Source organism: Psammomys obesus, unplaced genomic scaffold, assembly GCF_907164565.1.
Source record: "Psammomys obesus unplaced genomic scaffold, mPsaObe1.curated_primary_1811, whole genome shotgun sequence".
Lineage (NCBI taxonomy): Eukaryota > Metazoa > Chordata > Mammalia > Rodentia > Muridae > Psammomys > Psammomys obesus.
Genome location: NW_026591918.1, coordinates 10,484,823 through 10,512,819, shown reverse-complemented (window position 1 = coordinate 10,512,819; position 27,997 = coordinate 10,484,823). Strand labels below are relative to the sequence as shown.

Here is a 27,997-nt window from a genome sequence, read left to right as displayed (position 1 = left end):
CACTCCTGAAATGTCTGCTGTTATTGGCTACTGGCAACTGCTGACCTGCCTTTCACCAATTTCATTTTATCATTTAAAGACAGTTCTAAGTTTTTATTTATTTATTTATTACAATTTATTCACTTTGTAGCCCAGCTGTAGCCCCCTCCCTTTTCCCCTCCCAATCCCATCCTCCCTCCCTCTTCTTCTATGGCCCTCCCCCAGTCCACTGATAAGGGAGGTCCTCCTCCCTTCCATCTGACCCTAGTCTATCTAGTCTCATCAGGACTGGCTGCATTGTCTTCCTCTCTCAGGGGGAGGTGATCAAAGAGCCAGCCCCTGAATTCATGTCAGAGACAGTCCCGGTTCCCATTACTAGGGAAGCCACTTGGACACTGAGCTGCCATGGGCTACATCTGTGCAGGGATTCTAGGTCATGACGTGTGTAGTATTTGGAGACTGGCCCTGTAAAGACTAAAGTAGTACCAGTAATATGTGTCCAAGTTGTTGCATGTTCACATAGTATGTTTCTTTTTAGTGCTGACTAACACTCCATGTATGATGTCATACCAGAGTTTGTTCAGCCATTTGATTGTTCTAGTTTGAAACTACTACAAATAAAATTGACCATTTACATTTAGTGTAATGTAAGAATACAAGTTGGCCATTTTAATTTTTGTCTGTGATGTCCTTGTTTACTTCTGATTTTTTGTTTTGTTTTTGCTGCCTTTTTGTGTACAACTAAGTGAATGGTTAAATTCTACTTTGATTTGTCAATAGTGTGAGTGTATTTCTCTATGTGCATATATTTTTGTTTTGTATCCTTGATGTATATAACTATAATGCATGTATTTTTCACAAGTTACTGGTGATGAGATTGTACCATTTTGAGTGACATGCGGGGGCCAAAAGACTTTTAAGTCTTGTCTATTAATGTGTATCTATACTTTTCTTAAGTATTCTCTTTACACGCATGCAGAAAACCACATTAAATATCTTTCAAAGGCATTTCACAAATAGATAGCCTAAAACCAAGAGAAACAAAGTAAAAGTTATAAAGTAATTTAGTGACTAGGACACTACCGGAGAAGCCTGTCTTCCAGAATGTTCACTGTGCCACTCTGTCTTCTAATCTGGGACTTTTCCTCTTCCGAATCGCTTATTTCTCTTAGCTGATTCTCTTCATATGTTTTGCCATAAGCTACTCTAGGAGATGCTTGAGCGCAACCTGAGGAATGGAGACATAAGAGACTAAGGCAACTGCTCTGGGCCACCAGGGCAAAACACAGGTCATACTGAGGTCAAACCAGGGTCACCCAGGCTGTACCTGGCTCTCAGAAATGGGCACTACTGTCACTGAGGATAATTTCTGTTCTCCTTGAAGAAACAGAAACCCATGGCTTTGTGTCAAGTATTTCTAGGCTTAGTGCAACTTCCAGGGAATAAACATGGCAGTGGCATTTCATAGCAGGAAAGAACATCAATATTAAATAAGATGCAGAAGATGACTGTTAAGAGCTCCATCTCTCCAGTCTGTGCTCTGTCTGGTAGCCAGCATTTCCTAGCTAAAAATGGGTCTAACTGGAGTGCCTTGCCAGACAAATTAAAGATGTCTGCCTGCTTGGTTTTCAATCCTGAAGAAGTCCAGTATACTTAAACCCTTTTCTAAGACACAGGAAAAAGCAAAAGTGTAGGAGGCACCTACAGTGAGGATGAAAAGAAGTGTCATTGTGTATGCCAGCCAGTCAGAAGGCTGTCAATCTGGGAGGTGGTTCTGAGAACCAGAGATGATCATACTGAGAGGGTTAGTTTGAGTGGGGATGAGGACAGCAGAGAGAGCAGAGGGAGGGATCAAGACACAGACCCTTCCTGGCATGGGCTGCAGCTGCAATATTTTCCTTAACTTCTTTTCTTTGCTGACTTCTATGGATGCCTAGAAAATGTTAATACACATTCTACAGGGAAGGTGCTTTAGGAGGAGTAGCTCAAGTACACAGCACCCACAAACTGGCTGCTGTTCTCTCTAGGTCTTGTAAGGACCCTGAAATGCCTGCCTCAGAGAGGAAGAGCCTGTAGTCGTGAGCGTGGCTCGATAATGGACTTGTTTAGGAGTCCACACACTAACTGGGGTACTAGAGGTTGAGATCCCTGTAGAAATCCTCATGCTTAGAATGAAAATGGTACGTCCTGAAAGCCTTGGCTAAAACACTGAATTCACCCAAGACCTCAGAAAGGTACGAGACAAGTAGCTCAGGGACTCCAACCAGCCACTTCTAGAACACAGGTGCATCATCAGGTGCACTTTCAATTGCTTGTGCCACTCAGTTCCACAAGGGTGAAGTAATTATCCACAGTTCTCCAGTGAGCTCAGAAGAAAATTGACATTTTGGGTTCTCATGCAGGCCACAACAAAGATGTCCTAACACCAGACCTCTTCTGTCTTTGCATACTAGCATCAAAAACACAAACAACAACAACAAAAATTCAAATTTCCTTGTCAAGCAGTTTCAAGAAGAACCCCAGATTTGGGTTCAAAAAAGAACTACAGAAGCCTCACAAGGGGATCTCAAAATGGCTAAAAACCACAATGGAGGAAGGAGCAAAAGAATGAAACCCCAGTGAGCACAGGTGGGAAAAAGCTATGTCTGTCATTTCCAAAACATTCCCTTTTAAAATTTGGATTAATCAATCTTGCTTTTTAATTTTGGCTGCCATCTAATTTAGCAACCCTCCTGCCTTCGTCTCTCAAGTCCTGGGACTGCAGAAATGCTCAGCTTTTTTCATTTTATCACAAGCTAGCAAAAAGTGGTGTCGATGATGACTAAAGGGAAAGAAAGAAAAAAAGAAAGGAAGTGAGGGAGGAAGGATGGAGGAAGAGAGAGAGAGAGAGAGAGAGAGGAAGAGAGGGAGAGAGGAAGAAAGCAAACAGGAACTGTCCTTATCTCTGCTTTCACCTATGGCCACTGAGCCACACACGGCAGCCTTAGAAGCTTCCCATCTGAAAAGCAGAACCATATGCTGTGAGGTCTGACAAATTTGTTACCAGACCTACCAACGATAGATAAGACCTGGTTAGTGAATTTCTTTAGAGTTGTGCCTAAAACATGGAAAAGAGAATTCTAAGTGTCTTTCTTCCCCATGGCAGAATTAGGACTTGTAGAGAAAAAGAAACAGCTTGGAGTGGGTGCCCTTAATCCAAGCACTTGATGGGGGGCGGGGAGGCAGGCTGATCTCTGCCAGAAGACTGTCCTTGATAAAAGACAGAAAGGACAAATCTAATAAGGAGAGGGCACCACACCGAGATCCCTGATGGGGCGGGTATTAGGAGTCAGGACGTCAACAACAACAGCCCACACCAGAGCTCAACATCTTCAGACATCAGTTCTCCAGATGTTAGAGGTGCAGGGCTGGACTAAAGGATGCCCAGTGCTTCTTGCTGCCTTATTCTCTGGCTATTGTCCTGGTCTACACAGAGAATTCCTAGCCAGCCTAGGCTATACAGTAAATCCTTGTCTAGGAAAAGAGGAGAGAAAAGAAAACAAAACATAGGAAATACATCCATACAGACTTAGCTGTGGGCTCCATCAGCAGACCTGAGACTATCTTTCTCAGGAGATCAAGGCCTGCTTGATTGACCATTTTCACTCCTGACAGATATTTCCTGTAGGGATCCTCCTGCCTAGGGCCCTGTTACAGTCATACACATCTCAGATATGAAACTAGCCTCATCTTTAGATGGGCTTAATAAATCACCTGCAATATTAAAGAAGGAGAAGGATATAAAGAGAAGTAGCCACATTGAGGAGAATGTGATATATCTTGCAGATGGATACAGATTGTACACTCTACTTGATGGCATGTGTCACAAATATTTTAAAACAGACCCTTGAACACACGATTTTCAGTGATTGAGGGACTGCCAGAAAATAATCTGAACCGCGTGACAATTTGTTAGTCATCCAGATACTCATCACAGATCTACTTCCATTAGTACAAAATTGGAAACAATTTGAATGCCCAGAGGAATGTATAGCTATGCATATCATGAGAAAAACTGTCTTGAAGATGTTTACAATGTTGGCTCTAAAGACCATGTGACAACATGGGTTTCAAAAGAGGGTAGAAATGACATGAATACTCTAACTTTAGCCATGTGGAAACATACACAGAGAAAAATAACTAGGAAGAAAATATGCCACTGGCTTATACCATAGAACGGTAGACATGGTAAGCTACTTTAGTTAAAACTAGGCTGTGCTTTGGTCTCTTTTGTAATGAAAAATATTTAATAACTGGGGGAAACTACAATGGAGATTTTGAATCTAGATTATTCTGAAATTTTAGAAGTGTAATATGGAGCATTACAAGCTAAACTTCATGAAATGAACAGGAGGAGCTAGAAGATAAGGCGCTGCTGGCTGTCATTTATAGTGTGAGGAAAAATCGAGCCAGTCCCCCGCACGGAGGCCTCCGGGAGCTGCTCACTGGCCACTGGCTGCATAGCTTACCACACACTCAGCCAACTCAGGAGAAAGGCATATGGAGGTGCGAGTGAAAGGGACACTATAGGTGTGAGGGCTGCTTTACAGTGACAGGAACATGGTCTCCACCATTGCTACTTGTAGTCTGATTCCTGACTCTGCCCACAGCACTCCTTCAGCTGCGCACCAGGCTTGCCTTCCTGGAGGAACCAATATCTGCTGAGTGACTATTCCCTGCTGCCTGGCTCAGATGCCCACAGGTTCTAGCATTCAGCTTTTCCAGATGAAGAAAACAGACAGAAAGGAGCAAGGAACCCCAGGGAGGTAGCAAGAGAGGCAGAGATGCCATCAGCCTTCCTCTGTCCAAGTCCAGATTTTTTGGATTTTTACCTATGCCAGCCCAGCTCTATGAAAGCAAATGCCCAAGAGTAAATTTCCTGAGAATGACTGTCTTGTAAAGTTCCTGACTTCTAACTTCCTTGGGTCAGAATGTCCTGCCCATCTTCATTCAGTTTGACCTCTCTTCCAGCTTGCACAATGCCAGCTAAGCTTTTCTTCTCTGCACCTACCGCGATGATATCCTCTCTCTTCCTAAGGGTCTCAAAAGGGACTGGGCATGCTCACAATCAATCAGGGTCTTTCAGGAAAACTCCTGGGGCAACAGTGCAAATGTAGCTGAAAGCGCTGCTTCTGGCTACTTCCTGATCATATTTAGTGGTAACACCTCTCCATCTCTGGGCTCTTACTGTCCTACAAACCCACGCTCTCAGATTGCTGCCTCTAAGGCCTAGATCCAAAATTTTTCCATAGAATGAGTACTACATTTGGGAGCTGGCAATGTATCCCCAAGTGCCAGTGACAGGAAGAGTATGTTGGTAGCATTGGTCTCCTGGGCCATGGTGGGCACCAGGAGAGTTCAGGACAGAAATGAGGACAGATGGATGAGGGTCCTTTCTTGGTTCCCTGTGCTTGCATGTATGGGTATGTGCATTCAGAAAAGAAGTGAACTGTGTAGAACAGAATGGCAAGAAACCAAAGCCCTACAATCAACCAAACCATAGTCCAAGAAGTAGAGAATGCTGTTTTATGTATGGCTTGGATGGAAAGGCTCTTATAGTAACACAGGAACCCTCTCTTTTCGGTGTAACCCACTTCCTTCTTCTCCCTCATTTCCCCCTCCTGCCTCAGGGTCAGGGTCCCAGGTCACCTCCATTCTTCCTGGGAATCCTTGGCCATTGAGTTAGGTGAAACCAAATTGGAAAAGATGGCCTTTCTTGGTGCAGAGGGGGCCATGCTCCTGATTTTGTTCAACTTGTCCCTGGCATATTGGCATTTATGCAGGCAAGATGCACACAGGTCCTTCTCTTCCACCAGATAGAGGTTTTCTAGCCTTTTGATGGAGTCTACGAATACTTCTGATTCACCTCCCTTTGGAAAAGGGTTCCTCTTTATGTTGAGCTTCCTCAGCTTGGGGAGCTTGGTGACTCCGGCAGGGATGGAACTCAGCAGGTTGTCATGTAGCCCTACCTCATGGAGATCCTTCAGTGCCCCCAGTGTGGTGGGCACCCTGTCCAGGTGGTTGAGACCCAGGTTGATGGTGCGGATGTTCTTGAGCTGGTTCAACTCCACAGGCAGCCCATTGGTGGTCAGTTTGTTGTTGCTGACGTTGAGGTAGAGCAGGGTGGTCATCTGGCCAATGGATTCTGGAAGCTTGTCAATGTAGTTGCTGTGCAGGTCTAGCCATCGCAGGTTCTGGAACTTGGAGATGGAGTCAGGGATTTTCCTAATCATATTCCGGCTAAGGTCTAGCTCATCTATCTCAGTGAGGCGTAAGATACACTTGGGGAAGGTGGTGATTCCCATCTTGCTCAGATCGAGGCGTTTTCTCCCATCAAATGTCATTTTGATGCAATTCTTGGCCACATTGAGGGTGATCTTTTTGCCCTTGGGGCCTTTCCCGCCCTTGGCCATGGTCTCTTAAGTGTGGGAGTGTATTTGAAGAATGTTTTTCAGAGTCGATGTTGATGAACTTGAGGAAGAAGTCACAAGAAACTGCTAGAAGGGAGGTTCTGATACGAACAGAAGAGACAACTCTAGTTCGCAGAGGGCAGCACACTATACTGTGATCCCTGATAGTCTAGAGGGAAACAAGACAAAACAGGGTGGCAGAGGGGAGTCAGGGCGGCTGGACCATCAGCCACACCTGAGGTCTTCAACAGTTCTCATCTCTTCAGAAAGTCATCTCCCAGATGTTAGAGGTGCAGGGCTGATGGATGCTCAGTGCTTCGCTCACTGGCTCACTCTCTGGCTACTGTCCTGGGAGTTAGCCTTCTGACTCCGGGTTGTGTGTGTGTGGGGGGGTGCACATGTGTGCCTGCATGAGTGCACACACCCATGTATGTGTTCGTGTACTCGGTTATGTGTGACTTCACAGACTCTCACATCTAGAATCTCCTTAGCATTGTCAAAAGACCATCCTGGGGAGGGAGGGGCTGCTGTTGTCAGAGCCTGGATGGAGGAAATAGAACGAGTGTTAAAAATGACTATCGCATCGCTTTCACGTTTGGGACCCAGAAGAGCTCTAGCAGCCTTGGTTACTCTAACTACTCAGTGATGAGAACAGTACAGGGTTTGTCTTCACAGCAGTGTTCAGAATTCCGTTCCTCTCCCCAGGTGTGGGGAAGTCAGGGTGGACCTGACAAACTTCTGGGGAATGCTCTTTCCTCTCCCCTGCCCCCCAGCCTCTCCCACTTCCCTCATGCTGACATCAACTATAGACTGTGCTACATGAACAGATATGGTGACAGGCACAAAGAGCACCGCACAGAGCCCTAAAATGTAGACGGTGACAGAAGATTCTGACCCCAGCGTGCTTGTCTTAGAAGTCTAGTTCTGCAGAGAGCAATTTTCTTAAACTCTCTGCCTCAGTCTCCCTATTTGCGGAAACAGCAGCTTTATGGAGCTCCCTCTGCAGTGTAGACCATTTCATACTGCATAGCGCTCGTGACCAGGGTTTGTAAACATTAGTTACTAAGAACCTATAGTGTTTCCATTCTTCAAACAGCCCCAGGGCAGTTCCTGCTGTTCAGAGAGGGAGACTGAAGCTTGGAAGTAAGGAGGGTCTACAGCTAGGAAGAAGCGGGCTCTAGAGCAGTGGCTCTCAGTCATCCCAAAGCTGCGGCCCACTGACACAGCTCCTCATGTTTTCATGACCCCCAACCATAAACTTATTTTCTTGCTACTTCATAACTGTAGTTTTGTTACTGTTGTGACTAGTAATGTAAATATCTGGCATGCAGAGTATTTGGTATGCGACCCCAGAGGGATTGAGGCCCCCAGGTTGAGAACCAGTGCTCTAGTCAGCAATGGGACAGCACACTCATAGATAATTCACAGTCTGAACAAAAGTGAAAGCAAATCAACACCTGTGGCATGAAAGCAAATTAGTGAATCAAGGCAAATTTGCAGCCTTATGTTCTCTTGTTAGGAAGAAAAACCTGGGCAGGCAGAGAGACTGTTCAGCTCTTAAGAGCACTTCCTGCTACAACCTGCACAGGCTCAGCTCTCAGTGCCAAGTTTAGGCAACTTACAGCCCCCTGTAACCCTAGCTCCAGGGATCCAGTGCCCTCTTCTGACCTCTACACTGAGGTGCACACACAGCCATAGACATACGCACATAATTTAAATCAAGCATTTTCTTAAAAACAAAGACAGAAGAGAATTCCATCTTGACCCGAGGTATATGAATAAGGCAAAAGTTTGATTGTACCTATCAGTATAATGTTGTAAATTGTAGGCAGTGAAATAATGCAAGGAAATAAAAGGCATGCGATTAGAAAAGAACGAAGTGAAGACGTCTGTATGCACAGGTGACCTGACTGTCCACAGAGAGACTAACACAAAAGTTTTAGACCATTCTTTAAACTGATAACTGACATTAACAAGATTAAACATAAGATTACATATACAAGGTTATATAAACATGATTACCTATGCATAAACATACAACCCCCAACACACACACACACACACACACACACACACACACACACACACACGTCTACAAGTAATGATTGGAAGCTAAAACTTGAAAAAAATTCCCAAAAGGAAAATGCATGCATATTTTAGATATCTAATAATAAGGACTTCTATGATGAAAATTATGATACACTGACTTAAAACTAATATCTAAAGAAATGGGAAAACATAGCACACATGAATTAGAACACCCAATATGGTTTCTCCTGAAATTGGTCAAAATACCGTGATTATCATTTTGTGCTTAATGGTTTATCCACAGAGCAAAATTTTTAATTTTTCAAGCCCATTTTTAAAAACATTATCATTTGAAGAAATGTACTTTTGCCAAACTACAGGTCATAAAATTTTTCTCTAGTTTCTTCTAAAAGTTTTATAGCTTACATTCATATCCTTGATCTACTTTAAGTTAATATTAGTTATTTTCATTAAGCTGTTAATGGTTTATTTAGTTTCGTTTTTAAACATATGGATGCTCTGCGGACAAATCGTTAAGCACAAGAAGATAAAACCGAGAATGGAAAATGTTGATCAGTCATGCAGGCAAGAAGGCCTGGCATCAGAACAGACGAAGGCCTGTGATGAAAAAACACAAAACCAACAGCACAAAGACGGAGTGAGCATCCAGCGTCGTGGAATGCACGGTAGTGCAACCCCAGAACACTTCTGCTATACCTTGTAAAATTAACCACCTTCTCATCAGAAGATGGTAGTCTCCCCCAGCAGGTCGTTTACTCCAGGGGAAAAAAAAAACCTTACGTTCATATGAAAGCTTATTCTGGTGTTTATCAATGCTCCATTCAGAACTGTCCCAAAGGGGAAGGTACATCCTTCAGGAGATGGATTCCTTACACTAGACTACTGCTGAGCATAAAGAGATTGGTTGTGCTTACTACCTCTGTCTGTTATACTTTGTGTGTTTGCACTGAAATGGCATACCTCATCCCACAAATACCTACACTCGTGATGTGTCAGTGACAAATAAAAATGCAATTTGTAATAAAAGTTTGTAAAAAGAACACATTTGCTCATATGTACAACCACAGAAGTGACTCCTAAGAGCTGCCTGCCTGGAAGAAGTCACTAGAATGGTCTGCATGATGAGTGAATGCATTTATGTAGCTTCAGAAAACGGATCCACTGGGGCAGGGAACATGGGCTGGGAACCCTAAGTTACCAGGAAGCAGTGTGTGTGTTTTCTGAAGATGGCGGAACTGTCTGGACCCTGCCTTGGGGACAGTTACATGGCTCTATGTATACTTAAAGCCCAGAGACTTGCATCCCCGAAGGGGAGATGCTATGGTAGCTACATTTTAAGATGATTCTTTTTGAACTTGAAACTAATTGGAACTCTATGGTCAGTCTCTGTTACTTTCTCCCTGTATCTGCTTGTTCAGCCTAGACTGGGCATCTAGCACAGTTTCATGTGTGTGTGCAAGAGCCCCGTTCTGTTCCTCAAAGAGCAGATGGCTGTGCAGCATCTGGGATTTGCTGTGAACATAGAGAAGAGGTGTTCACTTGAGTTAAAAGAAAAAAGTTGAATTCAACTCAGGAAACCCTATATACTTATGATCATCTGTTTATCCATGTCTCTCCATGGTAGAGTGTCCAGATATATAGCAAATAGAATGAAGAGTTACTAGTAAAACTCAAGTTTTAGGCAAACAGGAGATAAATGTTAATTCGAATGTCTCAACTCTTGTGTAGTCCTGTAGTTGGAAGCTATTGCCTAGGGCCTGAACAAGTAGTAAATAAGATTGCCTTTGTGTGAGGACCAAGTTAAACCAAGTCCCTTTGTTTGTTCTTGCCTGAACCCATCTGTTTACTCATTAGTGTACGGGGCCTGCCCAGTGGCCTCTGAATGACACAGGACATAAACGAGCCTGCTCCTCAAGTCTAACCAGCTAGAATCCAGAGGTTACTAACCCTGGCCACCAGACTGCCCTGCATACTCAAAGGTTACCTACCATTTGGTTTTCTTCTATTTCAGATAAATTCAAGCATGGGTTAAAGGGCTTCTGGATGGGAAAGGATGCTTCCATTAGACTGAGATCCAGTGAGACCAGCTGAATCTGTTCCCACAGCCCACCCATGCTGTGAGAAGAAGCCCTACCAGGTCTGAGTAGTGGAAGCAAGGAAACACTGAGGAACTGGCTATAGCACACTGTTCCATTAAGGAGCCTTTCCCCAATGGGCCCTTTGGCTCTGCGCCTGATCATTAATCAACTTAAGGCAGAGTAGGGGGTTGGTTGGGCTAATGCACTTTGCCACTTCCCCAGTGAGCCTGGATCCCCAGACAGATCAAGCCAGGTGAGAGCATGAGGACTCCCCTTCCCTTAATGCATCTCCTCAAGGTCACCCTTCGGTAGCTGGGATCATCACTTGTGGAAGGACTGGTGAGCTGTGTTGATAAGAAACCCTTTTGATCCCCTAAGCTGCTTAGCACCACTGAAATCAGGCAGTGCCATGGCTCTACTTTAGAAGCAGAGAAATCAGGGACCTCTTCTCTAATGGGTAGATGGAATACCCATGGAATAGGAGAATAAACACTGACAGTAGAAAAGTAAAACAGATGCTCTTTCCACACAATCAAAACTTGTCAATTAGACTGTTCTTATAAATTCATAGAAGCCTTCAAATATCATAGTGTGCAACTCACACAAGAGAAGCCCACAGTCACAGGGAGAAATATATATAAAAATAACAGATAGATACGCTATGGATGGGGGAGATGGAGGGAGGGAGAAATGGGTGTGTCATAGATTTCATTGCACCTGCATGGACTGGAAATCCCAGTATAAGAGGGTTCTGAGTGAGTCCTGTTTCCTTGTCCTCTATAGTTGTGCTTTCTACTTGGGGGAAAAGTGGGGCAGTTGGTCTCATTTTAATTTCTGAATAATTTTTCTATCTAGTCATTGTGAATGAAACAGCATGGAAGGACACCCCATGGATATCTAAATTAAAAATGTAATGGCAACCTATATTTTAATACCATCAAAACATTTGTGAGTGTCTTCAGCTCTAAGATCCTTATAATTGCCATAATGCTAGTGCGTGTCTGGTGCTTCACATTTCATTAGTCTTTGACTTCATTTTTAAGTAACACTGACTGTTTTTACAGGTTTCACATGTCTGAATAACTTCCTGGCATAATATCACAGTAATTACTTCATTCTTTGGTTGATATATTAGATGTATGATAAACACATAATTGAACTGGACCCTCCAAATTACCACTGTTTCTTAGCCGTTGTTTGGAGGAAACCACATCACATGAATGAGATATACCCTTGGCTTACGGGCTGTCTCTCAGGCAATGACAAGAACTTCCCTGAGAAGTGCATCAATTCCAAAGTACAGATGCTTATCAACATGGCATAATGTTTTTTCCCCAAAATCCCCTCCCCACTTATAAGAGAACAATGCATTGACTCTACCCAATCTCCCAAACATCCCCGCTCAGCCACACAGCACCTGTAGAGTGCCGGTGGTAGCTGTCCACCACTGAGAGCAAGAGGATCCTACGTCACACTGTTAGAGTGGGAAAACAATACAAATCAAAACTTCCATGTTCATGTTACCCCACTTGGAAGTCAAGAAGTCAGAGATCTAATTGTCACACGTTGAGCACCCTTGGCACTGAATCTGTTCTTTTCCAATCACATTTGCTGAGCAGGGAACAAGCTGGCTTACCTCCTTGTGTAGTTCCTCACATGGCTTCAAAGCACTCCCTTTGTTCTCAAGCCCTTCCTTCAAATAGGCCTACTCCAAAAAGGAGCTTTAGTCACTTAGGAGGTAGAGACACAGAGGTCACTGAGTTCCTTCTGTGCAGAAGATGTTTCTGGGACTCCTCACAGATGTCCTCCAAATCAGCCCTGATTTCTGACTTAGGCACAGTCTGCTCTGGGGGAAAGAATTCTATTTGTCCAGCACCCATCCTGGACCAGGATTATGTGCTGTTTGTGAGTGTGACTGTGAAGTGCTCCACTCTTCCCACTAACTGCCTCCACTTTGGACGGATCTTGCAGGGCCATGATCTCAGGGGTTCCTTATGTCTGTTGTGGAAGTACTTCCATCTGTCAGGAGTCATGCACCATCACTGACTGGATGAGATGTGCTGAGGTTCGTGCTGCGAACATGTTACCAGGACCTCATGCACCTCCAGTCTCTATAGCCATTACACCCAAGAGCAACCGTATGTATTCAGTGAAAGGAACTGAGACTCGGACCATCAAGTGACCTGCCTCAGGTCGCACAGGCCACAGTCAACGTCAATTCTAGATGACTCTGATAGCTGGATTTAAACACAAAGTTCCATTGCAACCTGCTGCCCCTCAACCTCCTTTGTGTTACCTGTGCTACCATGGTGGCAAATGTCCCCTTCGGGGGTCATGATGCTGACTTCCATTGACTCCACAATGAGGAAGATATTCTGGAATCCTAGTACTCCCAGAATATAAACCCCTACCTAGCTCTCTGAAGCACATCAAAGCCATGCTACAACCCAAGAAGGTGAATTCTTACTAGTAGGTTCCATAACAGTGAGAGCCAAGAGTTGTTAAGGGGCCCCCAGACTCTGTGTTAGGGTCCTTAGATTCCATATGTATATGCATGTGTAGGTGTGTGTGTTTCTATAGTGTGTGTGCTTATATATGTGCGTGCATGCGCACATATATGTTGCAAATTTTAGTAGTGTTTAATAGCATCAAGGGGGTAGTTTAACTGTTAAAAGCAAATTAGAGAAAGATTTTAGAAGTCACACATAAAACCATACAGCAGCTCAATAACTATGTGTACTTGCTTGCCTATGTGGGCAGTGATGAAGACAGGGATCTTGTCCGTCAGCTCCTTCTGTACCCATGAACATCTTTTTATACTGAATGAGCTGAGAATGTAAAGAGAAGATTTTTAACAGGCACACCCTGGGAGAAGAAGCTAGCGTCATTCCCTGTTCCTGCCTAAGCAGCTGCACTCTTGCCCTGGAGAGTGCTGGGTGATTTTCTTCACACTAAAAAAAGCTAGCCCTTCTGCTAGAAGTGGTGGAGTATGCCTGCAAGTCCATCCTAAGAGGCAGAGACAGAAAGGATCATCGCAAGTTTAAGGTCAGCCTGGGCTGCATAGTGAGAGGAGACCTCTTCTCATAAACACACACGCACGCACACACACCAAGAGGTTGGAGACAGACAGACAGAGAGACGGAGCCTTCTGAGAGGTACCTCCAACCAGAGCCTATGGCCTAAGGCAGGCAGCAAGCTGTGCGCATACATCGTCGTCATCTACTGTCAGTTGATGCTCCCTGCCCCCACTGTTAATCTCTGCTAGTGCCATGTAGCCAAAGCAACCCTATCTATGCTCGCCCTTTTCTCCGCTGGGGCTGTTCTCTTTGCCTTTCCTTCCATCCTTACACCTCGCCTCAGAATCAGGTCCGTTTCTCAGATTCTGCAGGGAGGGTGCTAGGGAGTTGATGGGGTGGGAATGAGTGATCTGTCTCACACTGAGACTTGTTCTAGAATTGGTTCTGCTTCCCATCCCATCCCAGCAACCTCTCCCAGTCTGGAAAATAGCAGTATCTGCATGTGCTTATCATCCATTGATTCGGCAGTTCTCTGGTTAATCTGGTAATGCTCTTCTGAGGCTCTTGCTGGGACCTTCCCCGTTTACAGCCCTGCCTGCCCACCCTCTATTATTTACTCCTCTCGGTGCACCAGCGTGGCTTGGCTGCCTGGAAGCCACTATCTGTCAAGCTGCCCTCTTCCCCCTGGTGGGTAATAAGAACTCAACTTTTATTTGGAGCAAAAGTTCCCCAGGGGTCACATGGCCCCATAACGAAAGATTATGATTTCTTATTGGTTTAATAGCATCTATTTTGTAATTCTGGATGTACTCCGTTTTAATTGGATTTGTTAAAGGAACAAAAGGGAATAGGTGCCTTACAATTAAAATAAAATGTTAAGATTATTAGTTTAACAGACTAGAAAGGCCTTGTTCATCAACCACAAGTTCCAAACACACAAACCAGCCTGAACACAAGCGGAGGACAAAGGACCCGTGTTGGACAGGGCTTTCAGTCCCTGATGAGTGAGCTTCGGCGCCATTTCAGCCCAGTGCTTGATGCTCCACAGGCAGAAGTCCTTCCTTCTTTCTTTCACAGCCACTGTTCCCTGGTGGACCAGACAACTGGGGGTTCAGAGAAGCAGTATGGCAGAGTGGGTGGGTGCACAGAGCTGTTAGGCCAGGGGCTGACCACCTGGTCCCCACTCACCATCCAAGGGAGGCTGGAAGACTTGAGCCCCATGCGCCTCGGCTTCCACTGCTGGTAATAGAGAACACAGAAGCTCATCCCAATGGTGGGCTGAGATGCAGGGGAAGAGCATGGCAGCCTTGTGAGGAGTGGGCAGAAGAGCCTGGTCACTAGGTAAAAACTGCCAACGATAGAGCTATGACTCCAGGGTCTGTGCCAGGTAGAACTCTCCATAAATAAACTGCAGCCTCCGGACAGCCTCATGTATCATACTCGTTCTCAACCTTCCCAACACTGAGACCCTTTACTACAGTTCCCTGTGTTGTGGTGACGCCCCTCCAACCATAAAATTATTTCATCTCCATTTCGTAACTGTAATTTTTGTTGCCGTTATGAACGGGAATGTCAATCTCTTAGATGCAGGATGTATGAAATGCAACGCCTGGGAAAGGGTTGGCTGAACCTCCAAGGGGTTGCGACACACAGGCTGAGAACCGCCTCCTAGGCTTTATTTCATCCTGGAAGACAAGGGACACACGGGCCCTTCAGGTACACAGGGCCTCAGCGTCGTGTGGGGAAGTGCGCACAATACGTGCATTTCTGTATGCATTACCCGACACCTACTGGCCCTGGTACAACTAGCTTGACTCGTTCTGTTCTATCTACGTTAAAATGACTTCTGAATGTGGCGGCCAGCCTTGGGTATGTCACTCAAGGTCAGGAATACTTTTAGTTTAAAAAAGTTACAGATTTTTAAATTTGTGTGTGTGTGTTGTGCGTGCACCAGACACAGACGTAGGCATAGATGCACACACACACACACACACACACACACACACACACACACACACACACTCACTCCATATCCTGGTGGAGACCGAGGTGGATGTAAAGTGTTCCTGATCAGCTAGCCACCTCTCCAGCCTTTGGTGGCATGTGTAGGGACAACAGTGACTGTGCTGGCTGGTAGCATCATAGTTGGAACTGTTTTAATTGAGTTAAACCTAGAAGAGAAGGAGAAGCATCCAAGAGGGAGAAATGGTCTAGGGTGGATGCAGGAGGTTGGGATAGAACAAAGAAATGATGCTGCGAACGGAAGATATGCACCCAGGTGTTGGGAATGCAGGGAGCTGTTTCTAAGACTCTTTAGGAAACAAAGATGAAACTCTCTGCATATAAAATAGAAGCAGTTAATATGTTGAATAAAAGATGATTGAATAATTATTGAATAGTCACAGAATTAATGAAATATACAACAAAACAAAACCCTTTTTTCTAAAAGTGCAAAAAGGTAAGCTGTTTGTGCTACGTTAACAAGGAAGTATTAGATGTCCACAGGAGTCCCGTGTATGCATGCACAGATGCAGCAACAGTAAGAGCATGCAAGCAGCAACAAAAGCACCCTCTGGAGATGACAGTGTTGCAGTTTGCAGGCTCTCTGCAGTGTAATTGCACACCGATTCATTATGCACACACACATTCAATTGCACGCACATTCACAGACACTCACACAAATGATACTTTTTATGTTGCACAAATCCTGGTGACTTTTGCTACTGTTTACAGTGTGTGTGCTCGTGTGTGTGTGTGTGTGTGTGTGTGTGTGTGTGTGTGTGTGTGTGGTGTTTAAGAGCAAGACTCTAAGATGTTAAACATATGAGAGGTAGACATGACTGTTACCAAGAAGGAGATGAACTATTACTACTGTGTTTAAGACAAATTTTCCGATCTCTCAGATTAGCCATGTTGGAGGCATCTGGTCTGTGCCTTTCCCGGTGTGTATGAAAGGACTATAGAGTAGGTAGCACCGACTGTCTTTGCCAGCCTGTTATGCGAGATATAACATGTCTGGGCTCAGTTTACTTATCTGCAAAATAGATTAGTACATTGGAATTTGTTAAAAAGAATAAATGAGGTGATTAATATATACTAAGGGAGTGACGGGGAGAGTGGCCAGCACCTGTGGACTGAGGTTAACCTGGCAGCACCACACACCATTTTCTCCCTCCCACCACCAGTGCTGGGCACTGCCCACTGGTCTCTTCTGTCAAATGTAGGCCTGGGAAAGAAACATTCTGTGCAGACTCCTCAGCAGTGCAGCCTTTAAACACACACTGTTAACAGCAACAACAATAAAAGAATGTAAAAGCAGCTTGCGGATGTAGTCACCTGCGGCGGCTAAGCTCCAGAGTTTCTCTATGGTTTGAGCTAATTATCCACTCATTCATTCATTGGTTCATCCATCCATCCATTCATCAGTTTTCACTGGGGTTGTACTCTAGGTCAGGTGACAGGCAGTGACTGACTAGGGCAAACAGTGTTGTGGTTTTCATGGGAACACTTGCTGAGCAAGCAAATCAAGACAGCAGGGGCCGTTTCCTGTGGGGTGAAGGCTCTGCCTTTACAGAGCGCTGAAGTCAGGGAGCAGCTCCTGGTGTGTGGGCGTGGCTAACTGCAGAGGTGGGAGGCGCTAGATGTCACCTGAGAAGACTGGAGGGAAAACAGTTCAGCAAGGGATGGGGAACTGTCTCAAAGACAGATGTCCTGAGAGTGGGGAGAAACTTGGGGTGTTTGAGATGTGAGACCATCTGGAACAGAGAGAATGAAGAGAGGGGAAAACAGGATGTGGGCAGGACCTGACGCATGGAGGCAAAATGTCTAGGATTATGGCCCTGTCTACCCACTTCCTGCTAGCAAGTGACTTTGGCAGTGAGGGACTGCCTTTTCTTGACTCAATTTCTTCGGGTGTATCAAACTAATAGCAGGGTCTCAGGTTTGTACTAAAGGCATATGGTATGAAAGATGCTTCGGGAGAGGCGGCCACCTGGTCATGGGGCAGGTCTGTGTGTGTCTGGCTAGGAATAGCTGCCTGCTAGGGAGACAAGGAAAGGGGGAAAGGGAGGCAGATAGAAACAGAGCAGGGCACCTCCCCTGTCGGGGCTGCCTTGCCTAGCAACAGTGGAAGAGGATGCACTCAGTCCTGATATAACTTGATGCTGGAGTGGGTTGGTGAGAAGTAGGGAGTTCCCCTTCTCTGAGTGGGAAGAAGGGGAAGAAGGAAGGAGGGTGAGGCTGGGAAGAAAGGAGAAGGCTGTGATTGGGATGTAAAGTAAACAAACGAACAGAGCAGGGTGGCAGGAGAGAAAGCTAGTGTGTTCCCAAAAGTAGGTTTGCTATCTGTCATATGAGTAGTTGATGGAGCCTCCTAGACTGTAAGCCAGACAGAGAAAACTACAAACCAGGCTGGAAAGTTCAGTGGCCTTGGCATTTACTATTCATTTCCCCTCCTTTCAGTGCGGTATAGCTTATGTCTCAGTGCTTTGCAAGACATCTCAGTTAACCCATGTACCTAACTTCCCAGAACAAACTCAGGGCCTTGACAGCCTCTATCAGGTCACACACTACTGATTTAGAGCCAGCATCTCTTGTTTCCATGGCTGTGAATGTAGCTGCCATTTTGTTTTCCCATGGAAGTTTGACTTTACAGTGTCCTGCAATGCATTTGGCTTTCTGGGCCAAGAAGCAAACTCCTGATTCATCACTTTCTCCAGGAACTGGAGGGAGTTGAGCTATGTCCTGTGAGAATGTTTGTCCTGTTCAGGCCATCTCCCAGCCTCACGGCTCAACCAGACTAAAAGGAGGCAGGTGTGGGCCACAGACCCTGCTATGGTATTAAGATGAGCCTGATCATCTGAGACTGGTAGAGAGCTGGGAAATGACAGCTGGGGGTGGATCAAATCAGTGACAAGGTGAGGTGGCTGCTGAAGTAGGTCACCTGTCAGGATGAGGGGTGGTTTCAGTTACATACCTTGGGTTTTGTAAGCGCAAGCACAAGGAACCTGGAAAGATCACCTGGCTTTCTCTTTCCTCCTACTCCCAACAACAGAATGGGGCAGTGTAAGAAGACTCCTCCTCCCAGCCCCAGGGGACCCTGTGGAGACCCACAAAGAAGCAAGTGACACTTAGCACCAGCACTGAAAAACTGCAGGGAGAGAAGCTTGGCAGCTCCACAGCAGACAGTGGAGATAAGGGCTTATCTCAGCCCTTCCTTTCCTTCTGCTCTGGAGGCTGACACACAAACCCAGAGGACAATGTGTCATTCTAGTCTGGAGGCCAGTCACTGCTCCCTCCCTCCCCACGTGTGACTTTGTATGACTCTCTTGGCCTTTCTGAGAGCCAGCTTTAAGTCATGACCCCCATGTACTCACTGGTCAAATATCTCCCTTGCCAAGCTTGCTCAGGAACCTGAAGACCAGCCTGTGTCCCCAGCCAGCTGTCCTGACCAGGGCTCAGGGTGTGTAGATTCCTCTTCTAAATAATACATTAGCTGGTGTCTGGGCTTTGTAAATGAGGCAGCCAGGAGAGCAGGCCTTTTGTGAGCTACTTCCTCAGAGGAGAGGGAGAAGCAAGTTTGAAGCAGAACAATAGGCAGCCACCCGGGAGCAAAACCTTACCTGCACTTGGTTCTGAAGCTCCTGCTCTGTGAAACTTTGTCACCAGGCAACCAGCGTCTTGGGACATGGAGTTAATTAGCATAATCTTGCCACCAGCCTACAAAGCGAAAAGGTCACAAGGCTGAAAGTCTCCAGGATACTGGTCTCCCGGGAAGTGGAAATCTAATCTGTGATCCAAACCTGTGACCCCCTACAGCTGGGTGTCCTCTCTGCTTCAAGCAGCAGGGTGGGAAAGAGGGTGAGAGTTTCCAACCAAGAACCTTTCCAAGGCAACCACCCCGTAGACACCGAAAAGTCCGTGTAGCACTCTTGAAGGGACCTCCTCTTTAGTAGCATTCAGCTCCAGGACTGATCATTTCTTGTTTCTCATGTGTTTGTTGGGATTTCCTGTTCTTCGTTTGTGGGGAGGGCTGTCTTTGATGTGTTTATTTACTTTAATCTATTTAGTATTTCTTGCAGTTTTGTTTTCCTTTTCACCTTACCGGATCACAGCAGTCACGGTGCTCATGAGCTCACATAAGTCTGCAGTCATTGACTGTTGTTAGTGACTGTTGCTGTGCTGTCTCTGGGATCTGTGTCTTAACTAAGGCCCCGGTCAAGCATGGCCTTTCTTGCTGGTGCCAGGGGGACATCATTGGGGAAATAATGCTGCAGTGTCTGTGTGCATTTCCTTCAGCTCAGTGATTCTCAACCTTCCCAAGGCTCAGACCTTCTAACACAGTTCCTCACGTTGCCGTGACCCACAACCATAAAATTATTTCATTGCTACTTCGTAACTACAATTTTGTTACTGTGAATTGCAATGTAAATACCTATGTTTTCTGATGATCTTAGACAACCCTTGTGAAAAGGTCATTGGACGACCAAAAAAGTCATGGCCCACTGGTTGAGAACCACCACTTTATATTAAGTTCCAGGACTTAAGAAAACTAGCCAAACAAGTTTTTATTCTGCAAATAAAAAACTTTGGGAGAGCACAGAGTGTCTTATGGAAGAAGAGGGTAGGAGGATAGAAGGACATGGAGGGGACAGGGGCCCTGCAAGGACTCCAAAAAAACAAAATCTGAGCCCAGGGGATCCTTCAGAGACTGATGCACCAATCAAGGACCACACAAAGAAAGACTTAGACACCCTGCTCAGATGTAGCCGATTGGCAGCTCAGTCTCCATGAGGGTCCCTGAATAAGGGGAGCAGGGGCTGCCTCTGTCATGAACTTGATTGCCTGCTCTTTGATCACTTGCCCCTGGTGATGCGACCTTGCCAGGCCACAGAGGAAGAGGATCCAGGCAGTCCTGAGGAGACTTGATATGCTATGGGCAGATGGCAGAGGAGGAAAACTCCCTCTTTCAGTGGACTAGGGGAAGAGGATGGGGAGAAGAGTAAGGGAGGGTGGGACTGGGATGAGCTGAGAGAGTGGGCTTCAATCAGGATATATAATGAATAAATTGTGAAAAATTAAAAAAGAAGATGCTGTAGAAGTGACATGTGTAGAAATAGAAACATTGTAAATTTCTCTAACTGAACATATATTAGAAAAGAAATAGAATGGCTATCAATTAAGTAACTATTTTAAATCCATAATTAATCTGAGCAATAAAAATTTTGGAAAGTATAGAAAAGCAAAATGAATTAATTTTAATTTTAAAATATAAAGAAAATTCACTATTAAATAAAGATCTTGATGGAATGATACCACTACTATTTTATGTTTCAGTCTAAAGACAAAATGCATTGCTACATTTGTAAAATAAATGATTTAATTGAATTAACAAATATAAGTAGAAAAATTTTAAATATTCAAAAATTTACTACAGGGTATATTTATAATTGGAATATATGTATATATATGTGTGTGTGTGTAATTTAAGTGAGAAAAAATTAAAAAGTCATAAAATTAAGTCAAAACATAAAATCAGTACTTTTCAGAATAAGAAATATGCAAGAAGAAAATATCTTCAAAGTACAGATACATAAAGTCTTAAGGAAAGGAAAGCCAGGTGGAACCCTGGCATCTGGGTGTAGTCAAAGATGCAGTGAAATAAGTACCTGCTATCCTCAGACGAGGAGGAAAAAGGCCTTAGTGAAAATCAGACAAAAATGAGATTTCCACACAATCTTCACCAGTCATCTTCCACGTAATCTAGACAGTCATCAGATTCTATTATTAGGTCTAGAACTGTATGCCAGGTGTTCAGGCTAGGGAGGGGCCCAAGAAAGCCGTGAGAGAAAGATCAACAGTCTACTAATCCAAGGAACAGTCTCTAGTTTGGAAGACTATACCTGTGTTTTTGTGGATATCTTTTTCTTTTTCTTTCTTCTCTATTACTTTTTTAAGGCAGGGTCTAACTCTGTAGCCCAGAATAGCCTGAAACTGTGATGTTCCTGCGTCTGCCTCCCCTGTAGGAGGTTTACATGTGTGAGCCACTCTGCCTAGCTCGCCTCATTGATTTCTGTTGATCTGTTACCTGATTCTGAAAGCTGGGGCTCAGGTTAACCTGTTAGCTTCTGAGGCTCAAACAAGGCAACGTGAAGAGTAGGTTTCCAATGCCAGCCTCTTGGTGGGTGACTACTCTTGTCAGACACTGTCCCAGCATCGCTTAGCATGTTCTTTCCTTATCTAGAGGACCTTATGGGGCCCAGAGTTGTGCAAGACACAGGCTTCCTTGTCCTGAGACATGCAACAAACCCGCCAGCAGAAATAGGGTTCCAGTTTGCTAACTTAGCAAAATTTCTTCATTGTGAATTTGTGCTTTTTTGAAATGATTTATGACTTGAGAATCAGACCTCTCAGGTACCTATTGACCAGGTCTATCATGTCTTTACCAATTTCGTAAGAGACAAAATTGTATGAGAGAAGTTGGAGAGTTGGGGGCAGGACGTGGAGATATTTCTTCTCTGACTCAGAAGCCAATGTTAAACTTGGGTCCCTTGTTGAATGTCTGCCAAGTTGGAGCTAGACCCAGCCTCCTAGTCCCTGAGGCAGGGGCTAGGAAAGAGACCCCAGATTCCCTCCTGGGTGGAGAGGATACAGATTCCAGGTACCCAGGAGAAATCTCTTGGTCTGGGGACTAACCCAACATCTCCAAAAGCCCAAATCTAGGTATCTCTGGGATAGATGTGGGTTCCTGGAACACAGCTGGGATTCTGCCCACTACCACCCCTCCAGAAGACTGGTTTCCAAGTGGTGTTGGGATGTTGGTCTTGTGGTGCTATCTCAAGCATGCAGAGTCAAAGCAATACTGTAAAACAACCCTAGAACATTTGATTGACCCACATACTTGGGGTCTGGAAGACCCCAACATTCCCCTAACGTGGAATGATCACAAATGGAAAAGCCTTGGTGAGAATTCCCTCTGAATAAAGAAGGGAGGAGAAGCTTAAGGGGATCCAGCATGTAGTTCTTAAGAAATTGTCTTCTCATCTTTCAAAGTCATGTAGAAGAGAGTGAATAATAATGTCTAAGGACGGAGAAGAAATGAATTGTATGTCTTCCACGGGTGCCAAGCTGGCCACCTTCAGGCTAGACATGGTCACATTCCCTCATCTTCAACAGCTTCATTTGAGTCCTTTTGTTCTTCTAAACCCAGCTCCAAGTTGTCCAAAGGCCCAGACTCATGCCTCATAGACTCTTTGTAAACTATGACAGAGGTGATTATAAATTATTCAAAAATCATCCAGAAAGTTATGGGCAGAAATGATACCTTCATCAGAAAGCAGCTCTCCACTATTGCCACCACACTTTTCTTCCTTCTGGAGTAGATAGTCGACCTGCTGTGCTTGACCAATGCCAGGATCCATTTGCATATCACCTCTGAGGAAGCCCGCGCCCCACACCTGCTCCAGCCTTCTTCACACAGTAACACTTGCTCTCCACACTCATATACAAGTGTGGCTAGTGTGTTCTAAGCGTGAACTAAGAAAGGCTCAGGCAGTCCTGGTGTCCCTGCTGTGTCCCTTAGTCAAACGGTGTCAATCAAGGTGAGTCCAGGTTTTCTCAACTCCAAACCCACAGGTTTTTCTACCACTGCCTCTCCCAAAACTCAGGAAGACTTTAGAAAGTCAAGAAAAGCCTCTGACATCTTATTCAATCTCAAACACATTTTATTATGATGGAAAATGCACCTTATCGGTTAAAGAAATGATTTTTTTTTATTAATCACCAGGTACGTATAACAGTCCCATGGACTATTTCAAGACATAAGACTTACTTTACAAAGATATGATCGAGAAATAGTAACACATCAAAAATAGGACTCACTTCTCATTGGATGTCTTATCAGTATTGGTAACGGTGTTCGTCTCTGCTGGTGGCAGAAATGATAGATCTTCCTTGAAGCTCATAGCCAATGTTCTTGGAAGTGGAAGAGGAAAGGGTTTTCTCTCCCCAGCGCCATTATGCCAAAGAGAAACCTCACAGATGGCCACAGGCAGAGTTCTAGAATGCTTTTGGAAAGGAACAGTAGCAGAGTCACTTTAATTTCCTGAACTCTGAAAAGCCACATCCCGCCCCAAATTCTCACTCATCTTTCACATTCTAAGATAAGTAAACTTAGACAGCTTCAGCTTCCAGGCTCACATGCTCAGAGCACTGGAAGGCTTAGAACGTCCAGGATTTTTCCTGACGGTTCCAAGCAGCAGCTGCCACTACTCAGGCTGTTAGCTATCCATGATGACTCTGGCAATCCTCAAGGGTTGGAGGTTTTTTTAAACTTTGTAAAACCAGGTCCTTCCTGCCTGAGGAACTCCAGCAGCCAGGCCCCTCCCCCAGACCTCTCTGTCATCTCTGGCCGCTGTAACTATTACAAAGGTCATTTCCAGCTCCTCAATAGGACTCTTCCCAGATTATGCTAATTTAGGTGAAAAGTCTGATCAAAAAAGCCATCAATCCCCGAGCTTCTCACAGAAATTTACCAATCCCAGAGCTTGAAAACCCACCAATGTCTGAACAAGAAAACTCAGCAATCTATGAGCCTTCCAAGCTCAGGACTTGAAATTCTCACCCTGGAAATCTCTGACATAGAAAACTCCACCCCTTAAGAAATCCTATACAAAGGTTGCGTCTGCTCAGTTCCCTGCTGCCTTCTCCTAGGAACAGGGGCAGCAACCCTGGATTTGTCCCTCCACACCGTGGATTCTCCTAACAAATCTCTTTTATGAGATTTGCTGCCTGTTGTGACTCTCTCATCAGAAGAAGCCAAGAAGCAATGAAAAGAGGCAAATAAGTGGAGCAAGGCTGAGGCTCCTGAGTGTCTCAGCTCAGCTGGGGCTAGCCTCCTCTGGAAGCTGCAATGCCTCTGCTGAGGAGGCTTCCTCTCAGAGATGTGTGGTTCCTGGGACTCCCAGGACACTTTTCCATGCAAGCAGGAAGGCCAACACTGGCTCTGCCAGTGTTTTTATAACCATCAGGACAGCCTGTCCCCCAGGACTATAGTGAGGACAGGACCAGAAATAGAACATGACACCCAAAAGAGAGTTGTTCCCTTGTAGAAAATCTATCAAGAAAACAAAACAACAGCAACAAAACAATGTGGAGGGTTGGATACTGATGGCAGATGAGGACCTAATGGGAGAACGAGCTGCTGCCTCTGCCAGGGCACTTGTTGGTATCCAGGCCTGTTCCAGCTGAGGTATGGAGGATTCTAGAAGGCTTAGCATGGTGGGTGGCATGTGTGAAGGGTGGAATTCATGAACAGTTGATGAGAGAATGGGCAGGCAGAGGAGATGTGATATGGTTTGGCTTGATGGAGCAGAGATTTGAGGGTGGAATGGAACCCTCAAGGAGATTTCAGGGAGGAAAACAGGTGACAAAAGACAGCACTGAAGCTGAAGAGTTGAGCTCTACAGATCTTTGCTCAATGGCAGGAGACAGGGCTCCTTCCCCACACCCTTTCCAATGTTGTGTTTTGGCGCACTTTTCAATGCATTCTTCCAGTTAGACCAACCATTGCTATCTCCTTGCTTTGCTTCATATGCCTTAACTGCATGAGTGTAAGATGGTGCGGTCTCTTAAGAGAATTATTTGACCATGAGATCATTTCAAAACTGAAAATGTTCCTTACTCTAACCTAGTGGTGCCACAGATAGAAACACACCCACATGGCACAGTCTTAAGGCTGTGACACAAACTGGGGGCAACGTGAGCTGGCCTCTGGGAGCCTGTTGAAGAAATGAGTGGGGGGACCTGTGCATGTGACCTGAGTACATGTAAGATAATTAAAAGCAAAGTAACACAAGCATATGGACGTATGTATGAGAAAACGTTTTCTGCACCGACACACCTAGAAACTTTAATTAAGCTTATTGAGTTCAAGCACTCATTTATAGACCTATGCTGTATAGTTCCCCTCATGGTGTTTGCATTTTTTTCTGAATTGCGTATTTATATCTGGTGTCCAAAGAGACATATGAGGCAAAGGAGGCTAAGTAAGATGGAGCAATGAGAATCCAGGAGGGGGTATGAAGGAGGTCCATGACCCCATTCTGCACGGTCTGGGGACATCTCCACAGGTCACACTTAGGACAACAGTATGTTATTGAAATGTGTTTAATGGTGGTGGCTGTGAAGAACTAACCTTCATCCGGCAGGGTCTCAGGAAAGAAGAGCATAGGCAGTGACTGTCTGTGCTGGCCTCTGAAAGCTGTTACATGTTTGTGGAAGTCTTGGGATTTCCAGAATGCCCTGTCCCCTCACATCCTCTAGAAGCCCTATCTCCTGTATTTATGTTCATGTCTTGGGATAGTTGGTCACACTATGTTTTTTCTGCATTAACAGGAGACACCAAGGCTTTGACAGGACCATGCTGCAGAAGTGGCAGGTACAGTTGTTTGCTGCTGGTGTTGGGGTGCCAGGCAGGATGTAAGGAAGTTAGACCCAGCAGAAGGAAGTGTGGCACATCCTCAAGAAGGAAGTCTAGGTTTTATAATTTGCTCTGACAAGATCTTAAGGGTGGAAGATTTGTCTTTGAGCACTGGCATAGGAAATGGAGGATGAGTGGAGCCTCTTTGTGTACTCATCCTCCAGTCCCTGAGGGTGTGCACACAGAGAGCCCCGAGAGAATTAAACAAATACACACCGACAGGGAAAAAGCCTTTCCCAGAGCATCAGAGGGAGGGTGGTGAGGGCTCCTTTCTCAGTGACTACTCTCTTTCAGCTCATTTTTCTAACAGTGAAAGGGTCAGCAAGGAGCTCACTCCCAACATCTGTGCTAACATACAATCAGCATTTGAGTGTCACTCTTGAGGGTTAAGATCAAAGAAAGCTGTGCCCTTCACTTTGGATTGCTGCTCTACTTCTTCTTTGGCCAACATAGCTTCCAAGATATGCTTCCTCCTTGGTGGCGGTAGCATTGGTGATGGCTCCTGCACAAAATGTGGACAAATAGCTTAGGTGCCACCTGCTTGTTCTTGTCCTGCAGTCTAGTTACCCTGGAGGACTGAGGGTTAGGTCTTCATAGACTCAGAAGGGTATCAGGTGTATTTAGCTTGTCTCTTTGTGTCTCTTCTGGCAGAAAAGGGAGATCAGCAATTTCGAATACCTCATGTACCTCAATACCCTGGCTGGAAGGACCTACAATGACTACATGCAGTATCCTGTGTTTCCCTGGGTCCTTGCTGACTACACCTCAGAGGTAAGGTGTTCCCCAGGACATGCCACAGGGTTTCTAAGGATCTGTCCCTAGCATGAGACACAGATCCTTGCTGTGAGGTTCAGCTCCCTGGGCCTAAAGCTGCTTGGTTCTCCCAAAGACATGGCAGTCTTTACCTGGTTCCTACCCCAGATCTACCAGTGGACGGATCAGTACACCTGTGGTTATGTCAGTCAACATGTGGCTGACAGGAGCCTCTGAGGGTTCCCTGTCACCCTGAAGGAAACTGTTGCCCATCTGCTGAAATGCTGCTGAGGTTCAGCTGGGTCATGGAGTAGGTCTGGACCCTGATGCTATGGTTATCAGGGGATTGTTGAGCAGGGTGTAAGCACAAGTTCATGAGTTCATGGGTCAGAACGTGTAAGCCAAGGCCTTACAAATATGAGCCTTCAAAATCGAAGGATCAACACACGCTTGCAAAGTGGCGGTTACTATATAAACGTTCCTGTTTAACACACACCTTGTATTTAAAATTGTGGTTACTTTCTTGTATAAAAATTGGGAGATTTGGAGGGGGGAGCGTGGAGATAGCTCAGTGGATTAGAGCACTTTCTGCATAAGCTTGAGTGTCTGAGTTTGGATCCTTAGTACCCAGTTACAAAACAGCATGGCAATATATCCTATAATTGTAGTATTAGGGGCAGAGATGGGAATCCCAGGAACCTGTTAGCTAGCCAGCTTTGCCAAAGCAGTGAGCTTTTAGCCCATCGAAGACCCTACCTCTACCCTCCACCTGCACATACGATGGCACGGGCACCTGAACACTTGCATGCCTGTACCACATACATGCAACCATCCCAACTCCCCAACTCCTCACACACACGATGGGGAGAATTCTCCTGAACATCTGGGAATTGTGGGGAAATGAGAAGCTTTGGCAGCTATTATCCATCCTGACCTGACAGGAGCATCAGAAGCTGAGACGGTGTTGTTACAAGCTTCTCCATCCCCTGGAAACTCAGGAGGACTACATCCCTTTGGTCTTGGACTACTTTCTGCCAGCCTTTGAGGTGGTGACAGCACTGACCCCTGATCAAGAGGCTGTGACTCAGGGCTAGTGAAAAGAGAGCTTTATGAAGAAACAACCCCTCATAGTGATGCAAGCCCCACGGACAGTCAGTGTGCCTCTGCCACCCCCCAACACACTGAGCACATCTC

At 45.3% G+C, this 27,997-nt stretch overlaps 2 protein-coding genes across 2 annotated transcripts in view; one reads left to right on the top strand and one right to left on the bottom strand.

Annotated features, from left to right (window-relative positions):
• Wdfy4 (WDFY family member 4) overlaps positions 1-27,997 on the top strand; it is a 206,044-nt gene that overhangs the window by 152,100 nt on the left and 25,947 nt on the right. The window contains exons 47-48 of the mRNA XM_055612466.1: positions 25,966-26,008; positions 26,702-26,821. Of these exons, the coding sequence (XP_055468441.1) occupies positions 25,966-26,008; positions 26,702-26,821 (163 nt within the window). The remainder of the gene's footprint in view (positions 1-25,965; positions 26,009-26,701; positions 26,822-27,997) is intronic.
• Lrrc18 (leucine rich repeat containing 18) lies at positions 1,151-6,431 on the bottom strand. The gene is made up of 2 exons (XM_055612467.1): positions 5,668-6,431; positions 1,151-1,207 (listed from the first exon to the last, which is right to left on the bottom strand). The coding sequence occupies exons 1-2, from the start codon at positions 6,429-6,431 to the stop codon at positions 1,186-1,188; spliced, it is 786 nt and encodes a 261-aa protein (XP_055468442.1). The 3' UTR covers positions 1,151-1,185.